This window comes from Typha latifolia, chromosome 4 (assembly GCF_019914945.1).
Source record: "Typha latifolia isolate L0001 chromosome 4, TyphaL0001v2, whole genome shotgun sequence".
NCBI lineage: Eukaryota > Viridiplantae > Streptophyta > Magnoliopsida > Poales > Typhaceae > Typha > Typha latifolia.
Genome location: NC_133089.1, coordinates 9,926,183 through 9,938,851, shown reverse-complemented (window position 1 = coordinate 9,938,851; position 12,669 = coordinate 9,926,183). Strand labels below are relative to the sequence as shown.

Here is a 12,669-nt window from a genome sequence, read left to right as displayed (position 1 = left end):
ATGCTTCTCTCATTAAACTGTGTGTGCAGAGTACTTGAACACAATTAATTGTCATCACAATTCACAAGTATACGAGGAGCATGAAGTAATTTCTTGTCTAGCATTCAAACCTTAAAAGACTAAATACACAATAGACAAAAGGTTAATTATGTTTAGATACAGAGTAACTTAAGTCAATCGAATTTTAACTAATATATAGAATCATTTAATCTAAAGTTCAAACTATTAAATTGTTAAATAATTTATTTTATAATAATGATTTGAAGTTACCGAGGGGGCTTATGGATTTTACTAAAGTTAGTTTGTAAAGGTAAAATGTACTTTTCTGATGAAAACCTATCTATATAGGTACTGTACATGCAATAGATTGCTGCAGCCACAACTGCTGGGATCCAGAAGGTAGGGTAGGTACTACTATTAAGGCTGTTTTTGGACTGGCTACAAATCATCTAATACAGCGTTCAAGTAAATTTTGGAAATTACTGTTCGTACCGTATTAGGACATTATCAAGTACCAACCTAAACTTTAGTATTTTTACGATGAACACCCTGGCTTCGTGCTATTTATAGTTCAACCCTTCTATATACAGCAGTACGTACAAAGCTGGGAGTCATCATTCGAGCTATTGTAAGCTAAATTATATAAACATCTCGGAGCTCATTCGCTCTTCGTCCTCCAGAGGCGACAGGATGACTCCACTGCCTTCTCTTTTCTTCTTCTTCCTCCTACTCGACTACGAATGGCGAGCAGTAGTAGTAGCAGAGCAACCACAGGAGATGGACACCGGCGGTCTGAGCCGGAGCGCGTTCCCGGATGGCTTCGTCTTCGGCACTGCCGCCTCCGCCTACCAAGTGGAGGGTATGGCGCTCAAGGCCGGCCGTGGCCCCTCCATCTGGGATCCCTTCGTCCATACCCCAGGTTCATTTATTAATTTTATTTATTATAATTTCATCTTGTTTTAAGTTCAATTATCTTGTCTTGATTTCTTTTGCTTTTTGGATTAACAAAGATAACAGAGGAATTTGAGATGCATGTAAGTTGGTAGGTAGTAATGGTTTTGTGGGGCCAAAAGTTGGAAGTGATTTTTTGCCTCAGATTTGACTACTTTGTCATTTCTTTTGCCAATCCTGGGTAAAAGTAGATCATGTTGATTATCTTAATTGGTCCCAATCTATAAGTGCTACCTAAGCACTGACAGTGTATGGTACGTATCTTAAATGTATGCTGTTCTTTGGTAATAAAAGTGAGAACTAAATGGTTCATGGTTCATGGCTCATCAATTTAGATATGAGATATAACAAGTGGGAGGTTAAAGATGGAACATAATGAAGTAGATAAATAGCTTCTAGAAGTGAGAAAAAAGGGGTTCCAGCTCGAATGTACCAATGCATTATGCACCTCCTTCCTACCTCTATAGAGAGTAGATTGAATGTAGTATTCGTTAAAGGGCCCACCCACCTAATTTACCATGTGAGTCATTCTTGGGTATGCACGTTCTTGCATCTGAGGGTCCACCCAGATAGGCGCGCTCGAAAGTAAACCACACCCTTTTGGAAAATCGTTTGCACCAACTCCCAATATGAAACAATCAAGGTTGGCACTACCTTACTCATTGACTGCCAAATTGATAGAGGGACAAGTGCTAATTGGATCTACGCAAAATTGATATCTCATTTAATGGTTTATTCAAGAGATAATGATTGAAATTAAATCTCATAGAATTGGAGTGGAAAACAGGCTGTGACGAGCTTGTAATTAAACAAGATTGGGTAATACAATGAAGGTGCATTGCTGATCAAAACTCATCACAACTAAAGGTTATGAACTCGGATGAATTTTGGTCAAATTCTTGTTTTCAGCTCAAAATTAGTGATCATGCCATTCTGGGTAGAAAGGATGCTCCAAAATGGGACTTAGAATCTATATCAAATATGGGTCGGATACTCTCTGGACACGTATCTAATACGTTTTTAGAGCATCCGAACTAAAATAATTCACTTTAATTACCGAATAAATTTGAGATACGATCGGATATGTAAAAAATATGACTGACATATATTTTTTAGGTTATTAGTTATTTTAGGTGAATATTGGGTACATTAAATGGTTTAAACCTGTTAAGCCTTATCCTTTTAACCCGTGAAGTTATTGGTGAGTGAGAAGGAATAATAAGCATCAACTCAATCCTTTCATAAAACACACAACGTTTCCTAGCTCCAGCTCCCTCCTTTTCTCTCTTAATGTTGACGGGCTTCTCACGTAAGGCATCAATCTCCCTCCTCTCCTCCCATTGGCTTCCTTGTCTACTATGTCACCCTTTCCGCCCAAATCCTTCAAGCTAAGTCTCAGCTCTAAGGTTAGCGGTCATGGCGGCAAACCAACTACCCCACTAACATGGTTGGGGCTTGTATAAGGCAGTTTGTTACATGGTGACCAGGCGCTAAAAAGCGGGCTTTTGCTCGCCTGTAAGTGAATCAAGTTGAAATAGGTCGGGTTCAATTTAATGGATCAAGTTTAAGTAACTAACCATTTTATATAAAAAAAACCCCCTCTCCCCCTTGCTCACTTTCTCAATCAATTAAAATGTGAAAACGCTAAACCCCTCTCCGGCTTTTTTTTTCATACTCTTGAACTATTGATTGCCCAAATATTCAATTAGTTTTAATTTTTATGTTAGGCAACTAGAGATATTAATTGGAGGAATTAATTGCGAATTAGTTTGTGAATTAAGGTTACTGAATTTTTTTCATAGTTTGGCATTATTAATTGGAGGAATTACTAACTAGTTGCTAATTAAGTAAATAGTTGCTGAATTAACTGGAGGAAGTAATTAGTAATTACTGATTAGTGATTATTGATTACTGTTTTTATATCAATAATTATTATTGTCTTACTGATTCTGTACAATAATTACGTTTTTACTTTTTAAGATGTGAAATGTGAATTAACTAGTGTAGTGTATTATTACAAATTATATATATACTATTAGTATCAATAATATTTCATATATAATAATTTTTAATTTTTTCTATATAAAAAATGCTAGACCACTTTGTCCCTTACCTTCCGCTTAGGTGGTGGAGTGACTGCCTGCAACTAGTGTACAATAATTACGTTTTTACTTTTTAAGATGTGAAATGTGAATTAACTAGTGTAGTGTATTATTACAAATTATATATATACTATTAGTATCAATAATATTTCATATATAATAATTTTTAATTTTTTCTATATAAAAAATGCTAGACCACTTTGTCCCTCACCTTCCGCTTAGGTGGTGGAGTGACTGCCTGCAACCGCGGCCGCCTTTCAAAATATTGCTGCAATCCATTCACTTCCGCCCTTCTGCCAACTCATCTTAGTCCTTTCTCCTCTCCACCACTAGATTACAATTCCATCGTGACTGACTTGCTTCTTTTGCTGCCAAGAAGCTAAGTCATATGTTAAGCCTTAGATTTTTGGACTTAGAATATATAGGGATGCTACGTGTCAGTAATTAAATTTATATATTTTGGATATTTTTTATCTCCATTTTCTTTTCTTCTATGAGAGAGAGAGAGAGAGTAGAGAGATGTGACAATATTTAGTTACTTAGATGGAAATTTGCACATTTCATATATTGTTTTAAAATGTGTATATTTCATGTGTTTCTTAGTCCTACATGTATATGTTATCCTTTACTTTCTACAAATAAGCATGTATAGTTTGTTATTAGAATATAATATAATATTTTATTTTATTTCTTTATTCTTGTATACTAGATGTATTGTATGATTGTATCCTGTTTTTCAATGATTTGCCATATCCCTGTATCGTATTTATCGTATTCACTCATAGATGTCAGGGTAAATTACAGTTGAATTCTTTGTGGTTTGGTCGATTTCGTCTTACCCATGTATTATAAACTTAAGCACTTAACCAGCCCCCTCCGCCCGCCCCTCCCAAAACACACTCAAAGTTGCAAATATTAATCAACTGTTAATAAAAATGTGAAAAGAGTTAAGTACCCATTATAAATACACTATAATTACAAAATGGTAGGGGTAGTTTGGTCTTTGTATTATTAGTTTGTATGAAAAATCTAACAATTACAATTTGGTATGTACTATATGGGGGTTGGGTTTTTAATTTTAAAGTAAAAGGGTGTAACTTGAAATCAGGCCAAACCATGAGTGGTGAAATATAATTTTATCTTGGTAGTATTATCAACTAAAATTCAAGTTTTTTCTCAATTGCAAACTTTTGTGTTTCTCAAAAGTTGATACCTTGGATCCGGTGTTTGTGAGAATTAATAGATTAGAGAAGAACTTCCTTATGATGTTTCATATAATTTTATCGATACATCACAAATTTTGGTAAAATCCTCTTTTTCTAAATTGAAAGTTTCCAATTAATTAACTCATGAAAAATAGAAAGTTTTAATCAAGGTTCCCAGTATCGGGATCGGGATCGGTATCGGCCGTCCAAAAAAACGATACGTATCGGCCGTTCGTATCGGATCGGACTATTTTTTAATTATATAAAATTCTAAATATTATTTAAAAATGCAGAAAAATTTAGAAAAATGACAAAAAAATAAGATTCATTGGAGGTCGTCGGATAACGTCGCCAGAGGTCGAGATCACCGGAGAGATGGAGATCTACTCACTATTCAGTCACCGGTGAGAAAGAGAGTAAGAGATCCGTGAGAAAGAGAGAAAGAGAGGAAAGAGAGGAAAAGAGAGAGAAAAGGGAGAGAGGCAGGTGGGGGGGGTGGGGACATCAATTATTGATGTCCCCCGGGTCGGATCCGACCCGTTCCCACCCGTTTCGGCTAGGATCGGGATCGGCCGAAACTGAGAACCTTGGTTTTAATTACAATGAAAACAATAATAGATGGACTCAGTAGTATTAAGTAATTTCCCTAATTGTCTTATCTTTCAAAATTCAAACTAAATGAAAAAACGTATATAGATGGAAAGAAGTATTGATTAGAAATCTAAAATGCAGAATACTAGAAAAATAAGGTTTTATTGGCTTAATGTGATGATGCATCAATAAGTTATCATATATATAATATCTCAAGAGAAATATCACTAATATATCCACTTGGTTGCTAGGCAGAAATTTAATATTTGTGACTAGTGTAATTTCCTAGCAATGCAAGTGCTTCTCTCTCATTTAATAAACTATTTTGCTCCTATTTAGTAGGTGGTCAACCTATCAATGCTGCCCTATTCCACTCCATGTCATTGCTTGCTTACTGTTTTGCCATTACCTGATCGAGTACTAACTTGTTTATCCAGAACACTTTCAATCAATAAAAAAGGAAAATAAGAAACGACTCAAATAACTTACTTTTAAGTTGCCTTGACTCATTTAGAACATCAGAGACCAATTGATGGCTCTAATATCAAATCTTTGTCACCCTTTATGCTCTTGTATGATAACGCCTCCAAGATATTGTTTTCCTTATAGATTAAGGATATGTTCATTGTAAATCTCATCTAAAATTGTTTTATTTATATGAACAGGGAATATTCCAGGAAATGCTACGGCAGACGTGACGGCTAATGAGTATCATCTCTACAAGGTACTCATAAATAATCAAAGTATGCTAAATCTGTTGTAAAAATAACTTAAATGATTTAATGTTACTATATAGATGGATGAAATATTGTTCTTTATTTACTCATTTCTAAGAAAAAGAAACTTTAGAGATTAGCTCCTTGCAAAATTATTGGACAAAACTTACAATGTTTATAAACTGATTGATCTTCTTATACATTCCCTTAGCATGTGCCTGATTTGCAATTTGTAAACTATATAAATAACTACAAATAATGAATACTGGCCTTTGATTGACCTATCAACTAAGTTTCCAAACATTAATATTAGCCGCTCGAAAAAATGATACATATTGGTTGTATTGGTGGCTCATATTAGACAATGATATTGAATAATTTTTTTTAATTACACAAAATTATTCGTATTAAGCCTACAAAATAAAAATGTACTCACTCAAAACTATAATGAATTCTAAATTGAATTTGGTAAATTTCTGTGTTTGTAAATTACTATTGCAAAAGTGAGATAAAAGAGATTTATCTTTTTTTTTCTCCCTTCACTAGTAAGAGAAGGAGAGACAAAAATGGAGTTAGAGAGTAGGAGAGAAAGAGGAAAAATAAAAAAAGAGAGAAAAAACACTCACCCCGAGTTGACACGAGTGCAGAGTCATCGGATTTGCTGTCAAATAAGATCGAGAAAGTTTGAGGGGTGGTAGGAGAGCATGTCTCTTTGTGTGTGTGTGTGTGTGTGTGTGTGAGAGAGAGAGAGAGAGAGAGAGAGAGAGAGAGGGTAAAATGTGAAAATTTTGAAATGAAGGCAACTGAAAACATCAATTATTGACATCCTTCAGGTCAAATCTGACCAAAATCTTTAAACAACCCATGTCAGGCCATTTTGGCTGATTTTGCCAATCTCACCGATCCAATTCTGAAATTAGCCATTTTGTTTGGATGGGGTAGGTCCCAATCAGTTTTGGCCGATTTAGATTAGGATCAATAGAAACTGTCATCTATGCAAATCGACTATCAATATAGTTCTAGTTGACAAAGTAGAAAAAAAACTTATGTAGATGCTTATGCCCTATCCTTTTCCATGGATACAAACGGAAATATTACCCAACCATAGGTTTTGCCACTCATATTCCTCTTCTAGTACTCATATCCATCTATTCCCCAACACTTTCTGTCTTGTCTATCTTCTCTTTTAGAAACCAACAGTCTAAACTAAGTACTCACATGATCAATCCAGCAGATCTATATGCAGAACCAAAAAAAAAACAAAAAAAACTTAAGTCTGAAGTAAGAAAATCTTTCATTCTATTTTTTACAGTGATGTAAGCATTTAAAATGACTGCTACTTCTCTCAAATAGTATTCAAATTCTTATTATTTTCATTCTATTGTTAAAGTAAGTTCAACAACTCAGTGATGGATATTATATTGTAGGAAGATGTGGATATCATGAAAAAGATGAATTTTGATGCTTACAGGTTCTCTATTTCATGGTCTAGGATCTTTCCAGGTAAACAAAACTTTTTTTCTGATGCTCTGAGATTAAGTTCATGCTTGTCTTTTTACTTGAAATGAGTTGGTAAGACCAGATTAGAAGATTTCATTGAAAGTAATTGGTGGTGACATCCCTTTATGTAGAGGGAGAGGGAAGAGTTAATCCGAAAGGTGTAGCATATTACAACAAGCTGATAGACTACATGCTTCAGCAAGGTAAAATGATAGGAAAAGAATTTGAAAATCTTTTGATGAGATCAGAATACCAAGAGCTAAGAAACAATTGTCACTGACTTATTCCCTGAAAATAGGCATCGTTCCATATGCAAATCTTCATCATTATGATCTCCCTCTTGCACTCGAGGAAAAGTATCACGGTTGGTTAAACCCAAAGATAGTGTAAGTTCAGAGTTGCAATAATGCTCTTTTAGCTATTCTTTCATATCGTATAAACTGTGGCTCTTTCTGGCATGCCATGGTAGGCAACTTTTGTTGTCTTTTGATAAATTCATTAGGCAGCTATAGAAGCTATTGCAGACTATGCTTCATGAATAGAGATATGCTAGAAAAAATAATAATCAATGTACTCATTTAGCAATTCAAAGAAAATTTCTGTAAATTAGCATTCATACTCACAGGAATAGCATAAAGAAGAAAGAAATTATCATACCGATTTGATAATGCTATACATATATTTGATTTTTACTAAGGATATTAACCAAACCATAAGGCCTTGTCATGCTGCATAGATTATGCAGAATATTACAGGAAGTGGACTGAAACTTTGCTTTGATAATTTATCTTATGCAGGGATCTATATGCTGATTATGCTGATTTCTGTTTCAAGATATTTGGTGATAGAGTAAAAAACTGGTTCACCTTCAATGAGCCAAGGATAATGGCAGCACTTGGTTATGACCAGGGCATACATCCCCCTTTAAGGTGCACTAACTGCCCAGCTGGTGGAAACTCCTCAACTGAGCCGTACATCGTCGCCCATCATCTTATCTTATCTCATGCAACAGCAGTTAAGAGATACCGTGATAATTATCAGGTAATATCTGAAAAACCCCTAGACACAAGTATGTATCTAAATATTAGGCACTGATATCACTCGTTTGCTTAAGTAAAAGTCCGTAGAAATATTAAGAATGAAAGCAAAGATGAACGCTAAGATTTTAACGTGGAAAAATTCAAACAGGAAAAAACCACGGATCCAAACTCGGATCAAAACCAATCACTAGAATAGTAGCAGTTACAAGACTGACTCGCAAAACAACCCGTCGATCCATAACGACTTTGTTCCTCTCAGTCTTGTTCGCTAGAACCCACGATTTACTGCTTCTCGTGATTGAAGTCCAACCTCAGTAACCCCTCGAGATTGATCTTTCGTCTAGATAGCCCTTCAGACGAAAGATTAATTTTTGTAGATGAGTGGAATCTTATTAGTTGAAGAACCGATGTAGCCTCAAGAAGTCTCCTTCAAAAATACTTCTTGAACCACCCTAGAGATAGGGCATCACAATCCTTATATATGATCTCCAAGATAGAGCCAAATCCAAGTCTTATCTGTACTCACGAGAATCCAATATTTTCAAACTTCGTTGGTGCATTCGAACGCGGCCCGGGTGCGTTCGAACGGCATGACTTGATCTCAAGTGCGTTCGAACGGGCCCGAGTGCGTTCGAATGCGACAACTTGAATTCTTCAGATTGCATTCGAACGCGTTTGTGAATGCAGTTCTCGCTCTATGTGAACGCAGCTCTCGGTCTGTGTGAACGCAAGTACCCGCGTTCGAACGCGTTTGTGAACGCAGCTCTCGGTCTGTGTGAATGCAAGTACCCGCGTTCGAACGTGTTTGTGAACGCAGCTCTCGGTCTGTGTGAATGCAAGTACCCGCGTTCGAACGCGTTTATGAACGCAGCTCTCGGTCTGTGTGAACGCAAGTACCCACGTTTGAATGCGTTTGGGAACGCGGTGTGAACTCAACAGCTTTTCTCCAATAATCTTGCAATTCTTCAAACCAGAGATATTCTAGACTTGTATAAAGCTCATATACATGTAAAAATACACTTAGAATATGTTGCACACAATTGCCAATAATTAAAAACCTAACAATATCAATATTATTTTTGTTCTAAATTGAAATATAGCTAATTGTGAATTGCTCTGGTTTATTGATTTAATTAGTTTAATTGTTTATTCCATTTACTTAATCATAACCAAATTAAAATTTTAAATGGTTTCTACGTACATGTGACAATATCCTAGTCTGCAATTCTGCATCAGGTACATTTAACTCGATATATGGTTTCGTATATCTTCTATAGTCTATATTTCCAAAGATTTAATGGAAAACTTTTCTCCGACCATTATGTCTCCAACCATTATTGATTTCATATATGGTTTCATATACCATGTTTATGTGTTAAAGACGAACTTGACCTTAGTTTAACCCATTAGCAAGGGTCGTTCAGCACATGGTTGCTGCCAATGAAGCTGTAGGAGGATTAAGGTATAAGAAACTTCTGTTAGAGGTTAGCTATCATTATTTGAATCAGCACCAATAGGGCTCATGATGGAGAGCCTTGTCATCACGCAAGCTGGCTTCTCTATTTTAATCCATTACATAATTTACATTACAAAAATAATTTTCTTCCAAGTTAAATCTGCATTGAGTTCCAGCAAGGGGTGTCGAGAAGTGAAGCCTGATATTCAGCAAGTGGTACATATCCTTGGCTGAAGATTTAGGACTAGTGTGTGAACATGTGTGTGTAAAGCATAAATGCACACAAAACATACATGAGAGCATCAAATTATCATCGAGTACACCCTCAGGGATATGGGGAAAGTTGATCAGTCACAAGTCCTCATGGAAAAGATGTATCAAGAATTATCGAGGAATACCTCAAGAGAAGTGGTAGAACTTGAGGGTAATATTTGCTAAGCCTAATAATTGAATAGCTGACTGATTTTTCATGGCACAGATAAAGATCCCAATTGTGTGACCTGTCTCATAAATATCAATATCACCATTGTTGCATCTTTATGTGGAAAATAATCATATGAAACCTTGACTCAACACATCGCTATTCACCTTATATTGTGGGTACAACTATGTGCTCGCAACTTCACCCACATTCGTGCGTTATACCATTCAGAGGATCAGCACTTGTTAGTCGACAAAATCCTTCGATATCATCTCTTCAGAATTCACAAGTGTTGGATTGTTCACCTAGCAATAGGGAATGCGAGTTGGTTTTAGATCATCGTGAGACAAGTTAGTTTTACCCTACTGATGACCGTGCCGCGATAGTAATTCAACCTAGTACAAAAGAAAATGTTGATTCAAACAATTGGTCATCGTGTTTGGTTGAAAAATCAGTGCTGTAATCAATGGTTACATGTACTCGGTAGACGACATGCTTGATTGTCTAAGATCTACAAACTAGATCTCACATGTGAGACCTAATAGTATAATTTTAAAATATTTCCTTGCCCCATTATCCTGGCAGGGACTTTTGAATACTATCAAGAAAAGTGAGTCCTCCTATGATTGGTACATGTGATGCAAGTTCAGTCAACAAATAACATATCTATAATCCAAATAGTCGGTATTTGAATAGTTTTATTTTTCACTCAGAACATGTGGTGACTAGTGTTAATTTCTCTAGTTCATTGTATAAAGACATTGATTTATTGCACAGTAACTGATTTATGAACAAGAACAATACTACTTTGTAGGCTACACAAAAGGGCAAGATTGGGATTCTTTTGGATTTTAATTGGTATGAGCCTCTTTCCAACTCCACCGATGACCAAGCAGCAGCTCAAAGGGCTAGGGACTTCCACGTCGGTTGGTAAGAGCTTATCTTTGTGGAACCTTCAAATTAAGAACTAATAGCTATGAAGCATAACACTGATATTTAAAATTTCAGGTTTCTTGATCCGATAATAAACGGACAGTATCCACAGATAATGCAGGAGATAGTTAAAGAGAGACTTCCTAATTTCACTCCAGAAGAAGTTATGTTGGTTAAAGGTTCTGCAGATTATGTAGGAATCAATCAGTACACATCTTATTACATGAAAGACCCACACATGAGTCTGCAAACACCATACAGCTACTCAGCCGACTGGCATGTTGATTATGTTTGTAAGTTTTTTCAATAATTTTCATGTTTCGGAATGGCCAGAAAATCTGAATTTTTATTGATATTCATAGTAGAAATTATATTTTTCTTATTTATTTCCTTAACAATGCAGTTGAACGTAATGGCGTGCCAATTGGACCGCGGGTAAATTATCTGATCTCCACTATGGTCTTCAACTAGTCGACTAGTTACAATCCTGCATAATTTGAAAATTCACTGAGTAAACTTGACAAGTTGAGATTTGAATCAAGTTGTCTGTAACTGATAGGTCAAGTCATGGCAAGTTAAGTAGGAACATTAGTAACTATTTGTTTTTGCCTAGAAGTGATATTGTGATGGTTTATTTAAGAAATGGAAAGCTATGTGCAGGCAAACTCTTACTGGCTTTATATCGTACCAACGGGAATGTACGGTGTTGTGAACTACATCAAGGAGAAGTATGGTAATCCAACCATCATTATATCGGAAAATGGTACGAACAAAACATTGATCACATTAGATAATTAACAACTAAGCTCAAAGGTTTTGCTACAATAATGTCCAATAGGTATGGATCAACCAGGCAACGTCACTCTCCCTGAGGCCTTGAATGACACCATAAGGGTGAACTTCTACAGGAGCTATATAACAGAACTCAAGAAGGGGATAGATGAGGGTGCCAATGTGATAGGCTACTTTGCATGGTCTTTGCTGGATAATTTTGAATGGCAGTCGGGTTACACTTGCAGGTTCGGTCTGGTCTACGTCGACTTCCAAGACCTGAAGCGATATCCAAAAATGTCAGCTTACTGGTTCAGGGACATGCTCCAGAGGAAATAAAAATTGTAATCAATTGCAGCTTCTTCATTTATTACCTTGAAGAATAATGGTACAAATGTCATGTTAGCTCTGCATAGCTAGCAGTTTATATGAATTGATCTATGAATGGCATTGTCTCAAAGGACTTATAAATGGATAAGAATATATATCTCTATAGAATTTAGTTAGATTGAGACTGCATGGTTAAATGACGCCAGATTCATCTTAGATTAATTATTTATTGTTTAGGGTGATTTACCAGCTTAGGTAAGTACTTTGCTTTTCATTGATTTATCGAGTGGAAAAAGAATGCCCTAAAAGCGGAGAAAGACCATTTTAGTTCAAAAAAATATATAGAGTAGGAAAGAGTAATTCTACAATGGTTAAGATGTGAGGTAACTGTGGTGTTGGTGATGAAAAGGTGAAAAGGTGAAATCCAAATTCCAAGAAATAAATAGAATTGATAATCTAACTTCATGAGAAGGCACTATAGAAGCATCTTAGTTGGATTTAATTGATTTGAGGTAATTTGAGAGGATTGACTGCATATGAAAAAATTGATTGTTTGAATGGTATTCATAAAATTGCTTTTCCTTATTTGTTTAGGCTTGTGATCACTCGGGAATAAGGGTGATATAACTATTTTCACTTTTAATACTAGAACA

General features: G+C 35.7%; 1 protein-coding gene across 1 annotated transcript; it reads left to right on the top strand.

Annotated features, from left to right (window-relative positions):
• The first annotated feature begins 598 nt into the window (after positions 1-598).
• On the top strand, positions 599-12,146 carry LOC140786607 (beta-glucosidase 8-like). Its single transcript, XM_073135171.1, has 11 exons — positions 599-919; positions 5,515-5,573; positions 6,993-7,068; positions 7,197-7,268; positions 7,364-7,451; positions 7,863-8,106; positions 10,797-10,912; positions 10,991-11,208; positions 11,319-11,350; positions 11,576-11,678; positions 11,754-12,146. Exons 1-11 carry the CDS (start codon positions 691-693, stop codon positions 12,023-12,025), a joined length of 1,509 nt encoding a protein of 502 aa, XP_072991272.1. The 5' UTR covers positions 599-690; the 3' UTR covers positions 12,026-12,146.
• Positions 12,147-12,669: the final 523 nt, after the last annotated feature.

Bases quoted from the DNA above. Each gene is read 5' to 3' on its own strand.
- LOC140786607 (XM_073135171.1), top strand. From the start codon at position 691: ATGACTCCACTGCCTTCTCTTTTCTTCTTCTTCCTCCTACTCGACTAC. The intron at 7,452-7,862 runs GTAAGTTCAGAG...TATCTTATGCAG, and splicing joins TGGTTAAACCCAAAGATAGT to GGATCTATATGCTGATTATG. The intron at 11,679-11,753 runs GTACGAACAAAA...AATGTCCAATAG, and splicing joins CATCATTATATCGGAAAATG to GTATGGATCAACCAGGCAAC.